At 33.4% G+C, this 18,112-nt stretch overlaps 1 protein-coding gene across 1 annotated transcript; it reads left to right on the top strand.

The window, feature by feature from the left end:
- The first annotated feature begins 541 nt into the window (after positions 1–541).
- Positions 542–16,504, top strand: LOC110108450 (dolichyl-phosphate beta-glucosyltransferase). The gene is made up of 11 exons (XM_020839094.2): positions 542–725; positions 815–885; positions 956–1,013; positions 3,588–3,694; positions 5,032–5,077; positions 9,844–9,978; positions 11,008–11,097; positions 11,227–11,364; positions 11,458–11,541; positions 12,200–12,264; positions 15,886–16,504. Exons 1-11 carry the CDS (start codon positions 666–668, stop codon positions 16,070–16,072), a joined length of 1,041 nt encoding a protein of 346 aa, XP_020694753.1. The 5' UTR covers positions 542–665; the 3' UTR covers positions 16,073–16,504.
- The last annotated feature ends 1,608 nt before the right edge of the window (positions 16,505–18,112 follow it).

Here is an 18,112-nt window from a genome sequence, read left to right as displayed (position 1 = left end):
ATTTTTGAGTTGAAGTATTCTACATAGTCATTGATATGCAACATCAAGAATTTAAAAATCATTTTATAGAGATAAATATCGAGTTACTTTTGTCTATTGTCGGTTTGAATCCAAATAATTCAAAATTTTTTTTTCATTCAATAAAGATGAGTTTATTAGAATGATCTAGCAATTCTTAAAAATCTAGAATAACCTTAAGTAGATATGCAATATAATGAATAATTTTCTTACTTAAAAAGATATTTGAGGCCTTATAGAAAAAATGATGCAGAGCAGAGATGATGCTTTTATATTCCCTTATTTTCAAGTTATTGGAATTGATTTTATTATTGGCATTGGCAATTTAAGCTTTAGGCAGACTTCTAAAAATATTGATCAAAGATTTTTTTAGCACATAATAATCACCATCAACTTTATCCTACTTGAATGTTATCAACTTCTCTACCTTGCTTCAGAGCATATAACGAACAATAAAAGCCCAATATCAAAAAGAAAATACAGTAAATGGCGATGTTCCTATATTAATCAAATTGTGGTTAATCAACTGATGTTCTCTTGGCTCAATTTCACTCTTTGAGTAATTCAAGTAAATTCATTTTCAACGCCCGGGCTGTATTGACTACCCATAACCAAGGTCACTGTGGACGTTTCGGCGACGGCGAAAGATGGGATGGCTGTCCCTCCCCGATCCCCATATTCCCCTCTTGATCGCTCTTCCTTCTATCGTTCGTCGCTTAACCCTAATTCATTCTTGTTTTCGTTTTCATCTTAGCTTGATTTATGTATAAATTTCTTAAATTGGATTTTCCTCCAGGTGCTTGTCTTGTTTCTCAGCATTGCGGCGTTTTTCCTTGAAATTGTCAGGAAGATCGGATGCAAGCACTCGTGAGTTCCACTTGTCTACTTTATCGCCATGTTTTCGAAGTTATTTTCTTATTGCGGAGTTGAATTCCAGGTTCGAGAGGACAGATGCCTCGGATGCATTCTTTGAAGATCCCAACTCGTTGAAGAAGGTCAGAAAGCATCCAAGTTATAATTTTTATTACATTTATGAAATTAATTGCTGCCTGTATGAAGAAATTTCACTTTTTGATTTGTGTGACAACTGATTTGTAATGTTTCTTATTATGATAATGCGACATGAAATTTGTGTGCTTGATTGATGATAGCAATATGTGGGATATCATACATTTGTTATACTTGTGATGCCCCGAGATCTAATTTGGAAAGAATGTCAATCAATTTCACAACAATTTACCAGAGTTATCTATAAACCTTCAGTAAGCAATCTATCAAACATCTATAAAATTTAAACATCAATATTCAAGTCGATTCATATCTCAAAACATCATATACAATACTCAGGAACTAAACTATCAATACAAGTAGAGAAATCTATCCTGTCCTGAGTACAAAAGAATCATCTATCGATCAAAAGACAAAAAACCTGAAGATCTGGATCAATTCCTATCTCCTGCTCCTTATAAAATGGTTAATTTCTAGGCATATTTTCTATGTAAATCAAAACTTAATTTCAAAAGCTAAGAATGAAAATGCATAAACAAACTTCTTCTAGTTGAGTTTTTTTTAATTAATATTTTTTTGGGGGGAATGCTTTCTTAATTAACAACTCAGTTCTTGAAACACCTCGCTTAATTTTGTAGTTTTGATTAGGTAGAAAATCTCTTTGGTATTGCTACAGTAGTAGTGCTAACGAGATTGAAGGGAAAGGCATTCTTGAACCTGATGAGCCAATACTTATAAATTCAATGCTTCTATGAAGGCAATTTTCCAATCATGGCAGTTGCACCAGATAAAACTTTATTATATGTTTTCAATATCACTGCATATGTACATTATAGTCTTATTGAGGGACTGTTTTTTTATCTGTAAAGTAATGCTCTTGTATTTGAGATTCTAATCTAATTTGAGCCACTGCATTTCTTTGCCGAAAATATAAAAGCAATATGCCTTCACTATTATTCTACGTAGTGCCCATTACAAACCCACATGATCTAAAGCAATTGGGCTAATTTGGCTGCCTGATCTATATTATATGGGAACATTTACGAGGAGGGGAGGAGGAAGGAGGGGAATTGGGTGGGGGTGGGGTTTGTTTGTGTATGTGTGTTTTGGGGTTCATACAGTTGCGTTTATATAGAAAGCATATTTTGGAAAGTGGTGATTTAGTTTTGCTCATTTGAATGTGAGCTATGAAATCATCACTTTTGAGGGATTTTGAAAGTATTTGTTGAAGTTAAAGTTCATATTGATTCTAACTATGTAACCAACTAACAAAATCTAATAAATATATTGTTTTCTAACCATATTATCTAACTTCAAGCAACCAAATCTGTCCTTAGAGCCATAAATGCAGAACGAGACTTGGTTAAGTTAATCTATCAATGCAAACCCTACAAGTTCAAAAAATAAGCAAGAAAATGCAATAATTATTCATTAAAAAATGTTTTCTAGATGATGCAAATGAAGATTATGATATACAGTATATCTCCCTTTGATAATTGTCATATCTAATTCCAAGATAGGAAAATTGCTGTCTCATAAAAAGTATATATTTTAACCAAGTTTCTTGGAAAAATAAATGACAATGGTAATATTTGATCTTTGAAATTTTAGTAGCAAGATTTGAGGTTTTCCTTTCACTGGAATCATGGATGCAAACTTGAGAGTGGGAGATTTAGGTTGCTCCAATATTGCACATCCATATGATTCCTAGAGGTGGAGGACAAAAGAATAAGAAATACAGATTTTTTAATTCAAATGGGATGTCAAGCATATCTTCAAAGGTTAAGAAGCAATCCTTTAATCTTTATTCATGAAATGAACTAGGATTTCTTGATACAAGGGGAACCTTTATGTAGGGAAGCCACATAAGAAAAAATGGATAAATATTCTTTAATATTAGAAGAACCAACAAAACATATTAGATCTTATCGATTCAGACATATTGACTGGCTGTGTTCTCGCTGTATGACCCAATGGACCTTTTGATTGAGCTGGTTTGACTATAAATACATTCTTAATCCTAGAATTATGCATAATTACATGACCAAGCAAGACAAATTAAACAAACTATTATTAGAGTTTTAGGCTAAATTTAAAATCATTACATAATGGCCTCACTACAAGGCCACTCTTTTTAGAAGACACTAGACTAAAGGGTGTTTCTCAATTGGTGTTATGATTTTTGTGCTTCTATTGTATTTGTACTTTGAGCTCCACATCAAATACTTGTCCATCTAGCATAAACTTGCATTTCCATTTTACTAAAAAAAAAAAAAAATCCTTCAAAGCCCCCTTACGGTTTGTTTGAGAAGAGAATAATAATGATTAATTTAATGGTTCTGTAAATTTACGACTTTAGATTCATGTGTATACCCCTTTATCTTTGCATTTGTACTCTGTTAAGTACTCAGGAAAAACTTTATATGCATGTGAAACATTTAATTTTCATTCTCATCTATATATTTTCCAGTTGGAATATTCTATTCATACACAATGCGAGTTTATTTTTTTAGAGCTGAATTTTGTTTTCTTCATATTTATTGTCATTTGAAATTCCCCAGGTTCCATGTCCATCAATCTTTGATAATGCAGAGAAGTACTTATCTCTGATTGTCCCTGCATATAACGAGGAGCATAGGCTTCCTGCAGCTCTTGTTGAAATGATGAGGTGACTAGTTAGTGATTCACGAGGCATATTGATGGAGAATGTTATACTTGTTTGGGTACCCTAAAGAGTAGTATGGAAAAATCTAATTGGTGAAGCCGTTTTCTTAGTGAAAATAATCCTTATGGTAATTATTGATAACTGCATAAAATATATCACCTTTTTGGTACATACACTAAACCCTGCTTCAGTTTCTATCATCATATGTTTTGTCTCTATGTGGCTCAGAATTGGAAAAACATTTTTGCATTATTTGTAGAACTGAGTGGTATTAGTCAACTTTGATATTAGGTTAGTTTGTTGTTAGAGGGGCCATCTTACTTCAATTATTTACATGAGACCTGCAACTGTGCCTTATATCGTAGTTCTATTTATGGAATGAAATGACAAAGAACCTATTAAATTTAACTATCTTTAAGATATATTATCCTAGTTTGCATAACATAATTTGTATAGAACATTTTTACATTGTGCATCCAACAGTAGCAACAACAACAACAATGACGACAACATGGCTGTTATTGGGCCCCAAATTGTATGAGAAAAGTGGAGAAATTGTGTTAGATAGTCGACATCCAATGTAAAATTTGTCAAACAATCACGACATTTTTACATTGTGAAACATTAGTATTTCAATTCAATACTTCAATATCAGAAGGTTGATAATCTGTATGCATACAATAAACTTAAGATAGCCAAATTTACATTTCTTTTACTGATCTGGCTTTCTTTCTTTATACGTGAACCAAATTATCATTCGTTCCAACAGAATTAGCTTTAGAAGCCACCGATCTTGGCTCAAAGATTCAGATGGAAATGCCATTCTACACTATAGGAAGATGCTAACTTGAGTACAAGTGATTTCCATTATCTCTTTTACATCTGGATGAGAAGCCTTACTCTTGAAAGATTTCCCTACTTACTAAAAGTTTTTGAGTCAGTTGGATTCTATTATTTCTAAGAAAGGAACATTTGGATATAACATACACTTAAACTCCTTGGTTTTATTCAGATATGTCGCAGGTTGATAAACTCTCTATAGTTTTTCTTATTTTCATGTTGTCAATTGACTCAATTGTGTTGTGACTTCAGATTTGCTTATGTTTATGTAAATGCATAATTTGATAACATTCCTTCTTGCATGAGCCATCTCTATATATTTCTATCTTATCTAGTCGATTGTGCACGTGATCTGGTTATGATTACAATAAGAAATATTTTCAGCCTCAAGGTGATCTTCAGAATCTTTCAATTTTTTTAGCTTTTTTTATTTGCAATACCAATAATATGTCATTTGTCTTGCTGAATACTTTTGTTCATAAAGATATTTTTCCTTGCAGTTATCTTCAAAAACGTGCAGCGGCGGACAAGTCCTTCACTTATGAGGTATTTTCCTCTCGGAGTTTATTGTAATGAAGCTATCGAGTCAGAATTCTTATTGGAAAATTTAGCTGTAGAAATTAATTCACAAGGTTTCTCAACACTATTTGGTGCTATTTCATGTAATTGTAGCAGTGATTTTGTTTTTAAAAGCATCATTCATTGTTATTTTATTAAATATTTAGAGTCGACATTTTGAATCTTTGTTTCTATTCATGTCTTTTAAGCATTAGGTCACATTTTAACTTTGCTTTATGTAGGCACTTCACAAATGTTTTTATAATATTACCTTTGGTCCACTCATTTTTCTTTCTATTACTTTTACATTAATTTATTTATTATCCCTATTGTTGCTTCTTGTGCCAACCTTTTACGTGCTCAAAGATTAAATTTTATTTCCTCGATCTTATATTTAATAGGCAGCATTTCATTTGCCTCTCTTATATAATCAATTCTCACTCATACTTAGTTTTACCATATATCCATTTTAATGTTTTAGTTTATGCTATGCCCTACTTGTCAGGCATTTATTTTTTTGTTGTCCAAAACTTTAATCCATCTGACAAACTAATCTTTTTAGAATTCTACAAAATTTGTCTTAAATATTCAAGAAATTTTCTTATCATATGACACTCCTGAGACATTCCCATTTTAGCTTTTACTTGGAGTGGCTTATGTTTTTCTATTTTTTGTGTTTTGGATGACTTCTTTCCTTGCTATAGAAACAGTCAAATGCTTTATCAAATGAAGTCTTAGCCTCTTTTTGCTTTAACTTTACTACTAATATCCTCTTAATACCTCCATTTTGTTGTAAAATAAGATTCATGGTACTAATGGGTTCTATTATCACATGATCTTTTACTAATACTTTCTATGTATAATTTCATATGAATAGTTAATGAGCCAAACATGATCAAACAAGGGTTGGTTTGTGTTCGAATCTTCTAAAAATGAGCTTAAAATATATGTTCAAAAGAACTCATTTTCATAATGAGTCGAACACTAGTTGCTCATGACCAATGAGCATTTTGATAGCCCAAGGAGTGGCTTGTTTTGGACAGAGCTGTTTGTTGGAATGAATGGCAACGAAGGTTATTATAGGAGGAAAAAGTTATTTGTACTTGAATGATATTTCATCCTCAAGATAAGTAGTAACAAAGTAGTGATCTCCTTCACTGAAAGTGACATCAATGGACACTTTTTTTGAATGGTAGTATCTATTCAATATTTGTATGGGGGAATAGCTAATGAAGATGCATTTATTTTCTCGTGAATGAGTTTTTTTTTTTTTTTTTTTTTGGTATTTATTAACAAAATAAATGCTTGCAATGAGTTTTTTTTTTTTTTTTTTTTTGGATATGTATTAACAAAATCAATGCTTTCAAATATTTTGGAAATAAGATTGTTTGAATTGTTGAAGCGGGAGAAAGAATTTGATTAGGACTTTTGCGTAACTCATTCAACACTAAGGCTAAATCTTTCATGGATTTATTGGTAATCATGACACCTCTTCTCCCTTCTTCCATTGAGATAATGACGATGACCTTATTTAGTGATGATAAATTGTTCTTTCCTAGAATTTATACTCTTACAATATCAAACTTAATATTTAATCCAGCAAGAACACCATGAATTGTCCTTTTTAACATATTTTTTTTATGAACAGTCACATGTTTGTTGTATTCCATTTGGATGCATTCATAATGATTCACCTCTTACCACAACCATTGCGTTGCATTGGAATAGTCTATGATGGATCATTTCCCTTGTTTTGCCGATCAAACCTTAGTCCTGATTTCATAGATTAGTGCAACATCACAAATTTTAGAATATGTTTGATTTATTGTATCTTATTTTTTTTATTGAATGAAGGAACATGCATGTATCACTAATCTCAGGAATTATAGAGCTCCATAATTAGGACATCATCATATAGTTCTATTCATCCTAAACATTAAATGTGGGATTGTCTTCTTAAGGTTTAGTGAAGAAAATGACCCTATTTTCCTCTTTCTTTTAAGAATGTGCGAACCAATTGTGTTCACTTAAGATAGTTCTTTACATTTAGTTTATTCAATCAATAGGTAGAGTGGATGTTTGTAAATCTAAAATTGGTTTTGGATTATCGGCCTCATTTTCAAGACGGAAGACCAAGCGAACATGCTTATTGTTATTCATGTAGAGGGAAATTGTGATGGTACTTTGTTTGCATAAAAGGGATAAAAATAAGTTACAACAATGAAGGCTGCAAGATTGCAATAATGTAGTGATGAAGGCTGCAATTATAGGAATGAGAGGTAGGAAAGGGAATACAACAATGAAGGCTGTAGTATTTTCTCAATGAAAAGAAAAGCTTAAAGCTCTGATATCATGACAAGAATTAAAGAATTGGTTAGGCATTTTATTCTACTGTTTGTGTCGATGTTTAAAATTGCGTAATGAGGTATTGAGGCGTTTTTCGTTCGTGAGGCGAGGCATAATCCTCAAGGCGTTTTGAGGCGTAAGACTCAAAATAAAAAAATTGCGTAAACATAAAATAATAAATTTTATATATACTAATGAGTAAATAATACATAAAACATAAAAATGCACAAGATATGAAGTGAAATCAAAATATCCCAATAATAAGACAACATGAAATATAATTCAACTCAAACTCCATCTTTCCCAAATCACAGTATTCTTTTCATTAACATATAATTCCAAAACTAAATAACAATGACATATCACATAAGAACTCATAAGTCATCAACACTGTCATCACTAAGGGGGGTCTTCATTTGAATCATCAGTATGATAAACTGCTCTCTCCCCTTCCTCCTCTCCTATAGAGTCCAATGTCTCCCAATCAGATCCTTCCTCAATATCGGTTATCTTCCTCTTCCCTAAATATTTTTTAACAATCTCAAAGTATATAATAGTGTAATACATTGATAAAAGTCTAATAAAACTTTATTATTTATATACCTTTTTTTATTTTTTCTTGAGTTGTGATGGATGTAAATGCTTTAAGACCATCAAAGAAATCAACATTTAAATCTTCATCTTGTAATTTAGACGACATCACATCAACTTCATCATCTACAAACCACTCATCATCAGATGCCACATCCTCGCAAAGTAAAGGATCTTCATTATCCATTAATCTTTTTTTTCTTCAAATTCCTATATTTGAGTCTCATATTATACATAATATACACCAGTGAATTCATCCTCAATGTGGACAAGCGATTTCTCCTTTTTGTATGTACTTGGTTGTAGGTACTCCAATTTCTTTCAAACGAGAGCAAGGGGGCGCTGCCCTCTGGCGAGGTTCGACCTGCTCGGTCAGGTCGTGGGGTCAAGGGGCAACTCCCCTGTGGGGGTTTCCGGTGGTAGCGCCCCAGAACAAATTTTTATTGTAAGAGTAATTTTGAAGTTCTGCTTGTTTTTAAAGTTCGTAAGTTGTTTGTACTTAGCGGTACCGAGCATGTACCTAGTGGTACCGAGCATATACTGAGCGGTACCGAGCATGTACCTGCTCGGTACCGAGCATGTACCTAGTGGTACCAAACATTGTTGTACCGAGTGGTACCGAGCATATACCTAGCGGTCTCAATGTGGAAGGAAGCGGACGCCGAACAAAGAGGGAAAAATGTTGCGATAGAAGATAACTCCAACCAAACTCGCGGTAGAAGATAACTCCAAGCAATAAGCGAAGAGCAACTCAATGTGGAAGGAAGCCGACGCCGAACGAAGAGGGAAAATGGTCGCTCGAAAAAGAAGGGAGAAAACCTGTTTTCGGGAAATGACGGAAGACCGCGCGGGGGTTAGGGGGTCCGAACTGAACAAATATATATTAGGTTAGCTTTTTTTTTTTTAAATTTTTAGAGGCGGATGTCTCTCAACCTTGAGGCGAGGCACGCTTGAGGCACGCCTCAGTAAACTTGAGGCGTACGCCTCAAATCCTGAACTCATTGCGTGGGCTTTGAGGCTTAAAGGGGCGAAATTGCGCTGAGGCACGCCTCTTATTGCACAATTTTATACCATGGTTTGTGTTAAATTTATGCGATCCCAGAGACTTTTTAAGTAGGAAATGTATGAGAGTAGGGGCTGAAATTAGAGATACAATAACAATAGAATAGTTACAATCAGTATAATAGGAAAGCAATAAAATGATGACAGCAGGTTTGTCAGAGGGAGCAGTTAACTATCATTTATTTAATACGGTTAAGAAAGAGGGGATAAAGTTATGTGGTCTCCTTCGCTATATATATGTGCAGGGCTTCATAATATGTTCTTATTTCAAATACTTGTTTTTGGAAAGTTTACTTCTTAACAATTCAAGGGCATGTACCCCTTTTAAATGTGCGCTGAATAAATAGTCAAAAACTATTGTAAGCCAATCGAATGGTTTCTATTGCTGATGCTATTTGCAGCTGTTGATCTGGCTACTTCAACGTCATCATCCGTATACATTCTATGCTCCTTTACACAATCAAGCAAGCCCCACAATGACCTAAACAATTGAGAGTATTGAGAGTCTATAAGTGAAGATGCAAAGGGCAGCTTTTGTATATGAATGCTTGGTGTAGGTAGACGGTATAGTTTATTAGCAAACTTCACATAGATTAGAGTTGCAGTGCACATCCATTCTTGTATTGGCATGGTTGTATACATCTTAATATATTGGTAATAAAAATCAATAGTTACTTGGTACTGCTAATGTTATACATTTCTATTTTTGTAAGTAATCATTTTTCTTACAATTCTCTGTCTGATGTTTTCTCCAGGTGTTAATAGTAGATGATGGAAGTACTGATAAAACTTCTAAAGTGGCATTTGACTTTGTTAGAAAGTACAAGATAGATAATATGAGGCTTCTTCTTCTTGGAAGAAATCATGGGAAAGGAGAAGCTATTAGAAAAGTAAGTACTTTTATAACCTTTATATTCAGAAGCATTTTTCTGTGGTATAATAAATCAAAAAGGTATACCCAATTCCGCCAATGTTGGTGAAAGTAAGCACTTTGATAACCTTTATATTGAGAAACATTTTTCTGTGGTACAATAAATCGAAAAGGTATACCCAATTCCGCCAATGTTGGTGAAAGTGTTAGGCCGGTCCACCGGCCCTGAATAAGGGGCCGGTTCACAGGTATAAAAGGCGGACCAAGGCTGGTCCGCCTCCTTTGAATTAGCCGCCAGAAGGAGGTGCCGCCAATAGAAGGTGGGGCCCATTGGATTAATGAGCAATTAAGAGAGAGAGAGAGAGAGAGAGAGAGAGAGAGAGAGAGAGAGAGAGAGAGAGAGAGGGGCTAGGGTTAGAGAAGGGGGATTTGCTTTAAATAAGAAGAGATTAGGAGAATTAGGGCATGCTTATTATTGTATTCTCTTGGAGTTCTCTTGGGTGTTTTGGGTTGTAGATTCGTCATCTAGAGATTGAGAGAGAGCGATCCTCTCAAATTGAGGATGAATTGTATCTTTGCTCGTTCTTGATTTTGGTTTGATTCCTATAATATAATATACTGTTTTAGATTGTCTTCATTGGATATATTGAGGTTTTATCTCTGTTTTTATGAATCTTGTTAGGATTTACTTGTAATATTCAAGTATTTCCTATCAGAAAGCAAGTATTTTTATAAACTTTATATTGAGAGACATTTTTCTATGATACAATACATCACAAAGGTATACCCAATTCCCCCAATGTTGGTGAAGGATTGATGTATGCAATTTTACCCCTAAACTATGAAGATATGGTTTGTGTGATTCGAATTGGTGAACATCAAATAACGATGGACACAGCCTAATTGTTTGGGGAAGAATTTTTGTAACTTTTGTTGTTCTGAAGTTACGCAATTATACTATTTTCTCCCAGTATTGTTAGTTAAGAGTATTAAATTTTATTCTGCGCTGATTGATGTTCCTGACTCTGGGGAATGAATGGCATTGCAGGGAATGCTTCATTCACGTGGTGAACTTCTCCTAATGCTTGATGCTGATGGAGCGACGAATGTTACTGACTTAGAAAAGCTTGAATCTCAGGTCTGCATTGAGAACTATGAAGCTGCATGAAATGTTGATTTTATGACTGTCAATATACAGTTCAGTAATCACAAGTTTCCTCTATTTTCTTACTTCAGTAGTGTTAATTGTGTTCTTACTTCTTTTTAGGTATATGCAACGGCTAAGAATAAAATAGATGATAAATCTCTAGCTGAGTCATCTAATGATATAAGACCCAAGCTATCAGATATTGAAGTTTCTGTATTTGGTTCCCGGGCACATCTTGAGAAGCAGGCTCTTGCTACTGTATGTTTCCTAATTTATTACCTCCCTTCTGACCTTTTTGTTTATCCAGGACTTCTCACTTGAATTCTAAGTTGTTTTCTTATGATTTTCCAGAGGAAGTGGTACAGAAACTTTCTAATGAAAGGTTTCCATCTTGTGGTTTTATTTACTGCTGGTCCAGGTATCCGTGATACACAGGTATTCTTGACTATGGGCCCATTTTATTTTGTTTACAGTCTGATAGGAAATACTTGAGTTCGCAAGTAACCCTAAGGGTAATACTTGAGTTTGCAAGCAAACCTATCTCCAATTGGTGAAAAATAGCGAGAATAATATGAAATCTGGGTGAAAACAGCCCAAACAATATATTGCGGTAGGTAAATCAAAGCCAAACAATAAGCAAAAAACAAGATACAAGAGATCTTCAATTCGAGAGGAGGATTGTCTCTCACAAATCTCTAAACAAGAGATTATAGAGCCCAAGTCTCCAAGAAACCCTAATTGAGAACAAATCAAAACATAATCCTTCCCTAAACATCTCTCCGTCTTAATACAAACACTTTTCTAATCTAATCTCCTTCCCGAGACCTAGCCTCCCACTCCTTTTGAATTTAAAATCTATTAGGCAAGTTGGGGCCCATCATGCAGGCGGGCAATAGCAAGGGAGGCAAACAAGTTCCGCCTTCTATAAACCTGAGGGCCGGCTGGGTCGGTTCAGGGTGAGCCGGCTGGGCCGGTTCAGGGTGAACTGGCGGCTTAACACAGTCTTAAAAGCATGGGTTCCAATGCATTACAATTGTAGAAAAAATTTCTTATGCTCTTTCCCCGTTCTTAATATTTTTATCATCTGTTGCAGTGTGGCTTCAAGATGTTCACAAGGGCGGCTGCTAAGAAACTTTTCACAAATATTCGATTGAAGAGGTATCCTTAGCATGCTATATGTTGCTGACATTCTCTGTTTTTTGGTATTTGCTATTGGTTGCATTAATTTCTTTACTACATCAAAATACAGATCGTTTCCACTATTGATTTACTTTCTTCGATATACCACACAAACCATAGTATATATATTAGTTGCAAAATATAAACTTGTCCAAGCAGCACTCTTAGCGTTCTGTTTAAGAAGGGGATTCTTAGGATCATAAATATCAGTGTTGGCAATTACTTTTAAGTAAACAATTACAAGCTTTTGAAAGGATAATGTTCTGTCATTTTCAAAAGAGGAGAATGAGGAGAGAGTGGGGAGAGAAAGGGGAGGGAGGGGAGGGAGGGAAGAGTTTGGGTATGGAGGTGGGGAGAGCAAGGGAGAGGAATTATTTTAAGTTTGTGCATTGGGATATGAGTAGCATTTGGGCTTTCTTATGCTTAAATTAATAAAATGAAATCACAACTGATAAATCTTCACAGGAAGGAGAAATGCCTAGTTTGTAAATGAGTTTGGCATTTTCGTTCAAATAAGATGTTATAAAGGCTTAAATACTTATTTTGGTCAATCCTTTAAACAGATTATGAGATCCCTTAAGAATCTATTTGGCGGATGAATCTTCAAATTGTTGTGCATTCAACGCTTCAAAGAGAAAGTAGAACAAATTCATAATAATTCTCTTCGCATGTTTTTAACTATTATTACTTAGAAATGTATATTTCTTACCCCAAACTCCATACATCACACACACTCACTTTTTGTAGTTGGCCTTCATTTTCATGCATGTCGACCTCGTACCTTATAAGTGTCAATCCTAACTTGCTCTCTCAAATGCCCCTTTGTCCGTAGCTGAGCTCCCACACCATTTATTTTAGAAGACCACCTCCACAAGTTAATAAACTTCCACGCAACCCCTTTCTTGTGCCAGCCTTTCTGCTAATCGACTCTTTTGTATTATGTGACTGTTCTGCACCGCCTCTAGGAAAATATGCATTAGACACGATGTTATAATATTATGTTTTAAAAAATTATATAATAGTCACATAAATTAAATAAATATGAAATTAATTTATATAATAATAATTTTTTAATTGCTTGTAAAATAAGCAATGTATTTAAATTTATTAAATACCATAAACTTAATTGAAGGATAAATAATTAAATAGTCACTTGATTATATATATTTTTCCTTGAAGTTGAGATAATTAGTATAAAAATAAAAAATATATAAAAAAAAAGAAAATGTAGTAAAATAAAAAAAATTAATGTGAATATTAAGTTGTCTAAGTAATAAATTTTAAAATAAATTGAATAGATGGCTTAATTTAAGTCATTTATGTAATATTCTTTTACAGATAAAATCTATTATTCAAGATATGTGTCAGACATTCATGTTTGCTAATTTTTATTTTCTTAATTGGACTTGCAAATGATGTATTCGACATGATTGGGCACATGAACATGTTCGATATAACATACTTCATTATTATAGAGTGTTGGTACATCATAGCTACGCAAATGGCCTCCAAACGTTGAAATCATCTTTTAAAAATTTCTTGCCTCATGTAACGCTTGTTTGAAAAATCAATGCTCTACTCCCTTGGTTCAATTTTCTCTTCTTCTTTACGTGTTTATCTATCAACTATGAATGTGTCTAGTCTGTCCTTCGCTAGAGTGTTGATGGAAATTTATATTACTTGGAAATTTTCTACTCTTATTTAGATTGGTTTCCAAGCTTGTGGTTACTGATAGAAGACCGTTTTTCTGAGGATTTCAAGATACTACTCTTATTGTCACCTATTTGGCTATATTTTTGGTTCATACAAGAAAGCTAGTGATTTAGAAGCGCAAAATCAAAACGCTAAAAAGAATGCAATTGTTGCAACCTTGGTGAACCAATAGTACTTATTCAAGATGATGTTGGCCAAGTTCTTACCAATATTAAATCCTCTCTCTTTCATTGTCTACCATCCCTATTGTTGCTAATGAGGATACTCTTTGCATATGGATGTTCATGATGTTCCCTCTACTATGTGCATGCATCTTTGAAGCATTTTCCTTCTACTACTATCATGGAGGAGCGTGTTATTGCTCAAAACAAATTATATCCTGAGCAGTCCTCATAACAAATCACTACAACAACAACATCAACAACAACAACAACATCAAGCCTTTTTCCCACTACATGGGGTTGGCTACATGAATCCTTTTTCGTCTTTGTCCTGTTAAAAGTCAAATTCTCATTTAAATCTAATAAAGAAAGATCATTTCTAATATTTTCTAACAAAGTCTTTTTAGGTCTATCTCTACCTTTCTTAACATAAGTCAAATCTAATACCTCAACTTTCCTAATCGAGTCATCGGAAGACCACCGTTTAATGTGACCAAACCATCTAAGGCGACTCTCTCTAATCTTATCTTCCACTGGAGCTACTCCAACCTTTTCACGTATATGCTCATTTCGTTTCCTATCTCTAAGGGTAAAGCCACTCATCAACCTAAGCATCCTTATCTCTGCAACACTTAACTTAGTATTATGCTTCTCTTTTAATGGCAAACATTCGGCACCATAAAGCATTGCAGGTCTCACCATCATCTATTTTCCCTTAAGTTTGAGGGGGACTTTTCTATCGCACAGCAAGCCCAATGCATTCCTCCAATTCAACCATCCAACATTTGGCACCTAAAAAAATCACTGCACCAAAATATAAACCATGAATTAAAAAGAAAAAAATTGAGAATCTTGTTAAAATCTAAAGGAAATGTGGGTGATTATCAAACCTCCTTCGATAATTCACAACACTACACATATCTTCAATAGAAACTTATTGCAAAGAAGGTGGTATTCAAAGATTAATTCTCCACCTGACTCCCCCGAACGTTGTATAATCTCAACCTTTAAATGAAGTTCCAACCAAGGGTGAAGGAACCAGATTGCAATTGATCATCTAGTATTGCTATCATTATCTATAACTTTGATGGAGTGCTAGGCATCGCAGGCTGATCTTGAGGTTTCGTTTGGGACGGTTTTCTTACTGTTTCTTAAAGCAATTTTTTAGTACAAAAATTTTAATTTTTATATTAAAACCCTGCTTTAAGAAGCAGTAAGAAAACCGTCCCAAATGAAGCTTGAATGACAGTGCGGTAGTGGGCTTAGGTCGCCTGTGACGGCACTGTGAGGTGAATGATGGCTGGATGGTGTTTTCTTTGATAGGTTTTAAAATGTAAATAACCTAAAATGTAAAGAGAGATTTTTGTGCCGAGTCAGTTGGGGCACCAGCCCCATTGCCCTTATTGTTGACCAAGTGTTTCTATGACCACTAAAACGTTTTTGATGCATATTGTCTTGATGCCTTGTGTTAATTAGCATGACATTGATGCTTACCTATACTCTTTGGTAGATTGAAAGCTTGATATAAAATAAAGTATTTGCATTCAAAATAATTTCCTATATTTGGTTCCATAAGGTTAATTCAGTTAATTGTTCTCCTTAAAATTTCTTTTCTTCTTAAAACTGTAGCAAGCCTGTATGTGGCAGAATCAGTTGGATTTGTTTTGTAGAAGGTTACTTAACATTAATCAATTAATGGCAACTAAATGGTCCCTTCATGAGTCAGGTGGTGCTTCGACGTCGAAATTGTCTATCTGTGCAAGCGCCTAAATATTCCAATGATCGAAGTATCAGTAAATTGGACTGAAATACCTGGTTCGAAAGTGCGGCTGACTAGCATAGCTCACATGCTGTTTGAGCTCACATTGATTCGATTAGGCTATGGACTTGGCATTTGGAAAATTTACACCTGATCTCTGTCAACTCATACCACAGTGGATCGTCATCCCTCGGAAGTTCTTACAGAGGAGAATGGTGATCAATTGGGAAGCAGTGACTAACTCAAAATTGCATGAAAGAGCAGTTTTGATATGTTATTTGCTCAGTCTCAAAGTTCTATGTGCTCCATCTGTGCATGCTATGCTATTTATTCTTCATGGAAGTCATTGTTTGGAATGTTCTAGAATTTTTGTATTATGAGTAATTAATTATACCTTGTCCAGATGATTACTTCTGGCTTCTGAGAGCTTATATTTGTAGTTTTCTGATTTTTCTGTAATATTTAGAACAGAATGTTCCTCTTGGTGAGAAACTTGGTAGCCAATGGGTTCATATTAGCTTAAAGGAACTGATTAATTTTCACTGTCAGTTGCTAACTTGTAATACCTTGAAATATGTTTTGTTAATGATTTTTCTTTCTATCCTAACAAATAGTGGTGGCATGATTAGGATGAAGGTCCATGTTGTGTGAGAATTATAATGAAAAAAATAGTGATTTTTATATTTAATATTATTTTTTAATATTTATCTATACAACACTTAAATATCTAAAGCATATTAAAATTATCAAATATCACTAATATAAATTTATTTAAAATAAAGTATATTTTTTGATATTTTATGGATATATTTTGATATAATTATCATTATATGAAATGAAGATTTATTGAATAAATAGGTTATTTAAGAGTTTTTAACTAAGGAAATTAAAATATTGACCAATATTGAAATAATAAATTAATAATATGGAATAACTAATTTGGAAACTAAAATAAATTTAAATAAAAAATGACTTTTATTGAAGATGGTGACCATATGGAAAATGTTCATTTAATACTATGGAAGGATATATGGGGAAAAAAAAAGTTGCTATGCAAAATTAAGAAATAATTTACTCTTATTGAAGCATAAATGGCAAGACACAAGTTATGTAATATAGATAATAAAAAAACAAAAAAAAAAAAAAAGATAATAAAAGAACAATGATTTAATAACTATTATTAATATAACAAATATAATTATACTAATAAATTATAGTAATGATCAAAATGCTAATTATTCAATAATCATTCACAATATGATAGCATTCATAATCTTTCTTATGAAAATTATAGTTAATGCATTTACACTCAAACATATTAATATATATTCAAAATTAATTTTCACTCAAGTAATGGAATTTAATAATACCTAAGAGGCTCATCGTATTATTGATCCATCAATTGGCTGAGGATCTTATTAATAAGCCGGTACTATCAATATTTACATTTATCATAATTGTACAAAGGCATTCATATATTCTATGATGAGCTTTACAATTATTTTCTACGTAGTATGATCAAAACTTATTCAGTATCAATAGATTTCAATATTGAGATGGGCAATATTTAAATCACATAAATCAAAAGAATTTACATATAAATGAGTTGAGCAATCACATGCCTCATTTCAAGGATTAATTATTCTATGCGGACACCGAACGTCGTCCAAAGACCAATCATAACGGGCAACGTCACCTCTTTGCTCCGTACCGCAGCTCGATACGACTGACGTGACGTATTCTGGTTGGTCTCCGGACGATATTCTACGTCCGGCCTCCACACAGAATAATTTCTCCATTTCAAAAGCAAAGAATTTACATAACAATTATAAAGATAATGCTGGCCACATATTACATGGCATGGCAACATGCTCATAAAACACCTATGAAAGTATAGGAAAATTGAACATGTAAGGCATGATTGAATATATAATTCATGATTTAAATTCTATTAAATATTCAAGTAACCTATTAAAAACATGAATGATAGGATAATTTTCAATAGAGAAAATTACATATTATTCTCAACCAAATAAAATAATAACCTTCATAGTATGTTAGAAAGTTTATTGCTATGTTGAGATTGAGGAGAATATCACAAAACATGTACTTGAAAATCCTAAATAATAATACTTAAAAATAAACATTCAAAATTATAACATGTAATTAATAAAAATTGGTAATTAACCTAATC

This window comes from Dendrobium catenatum, unplaced genomic scaffold (genome assembly GCF_001605985.2).
Source record: "Dendrobium catenatum unplaced genomic scaffold, ASM160598v2 fragScaff_scaffold_1221, whole genome shotgun sequence".
Taxonomy (NCBI): domain Eukaryota; kingdom Viridiplantae; phylum Streptophyta; class Magnoliopsida; order Asparagales; family Orchidaceae; genus Dendrobium; species Dendrobium catenatum.
Note: the sequence above shows the minus strand (reverse complement) of the source record. Positions and strands in the feature narration are given on the sequence as shown.

Bases quoted from the DNA above. Each gene is read 5' to 3' on its own strand.
- LOC110108450 (XM_020839094.2), top strand. From the start codon at position 666: ATGGGATGGCTGTCCCTCCCCGATCCCCATATTCCCCTCTTGATCGCT. The intron at 11,098-11,226 runs GTCTGCATTGAG...ACTTCTTTTTAG, and splicing joins TAGAAAAGCTTGAATCTCAG to GTATATGCAACGGCTAAGAA. The intron at 12,265-15,885 runs GTATCCTTAGCA...TTCATGAGTCAG, and splicing joins ACAAATATTCGATTGAAGAG to GTGGTGCTTCGACGTCGAAA.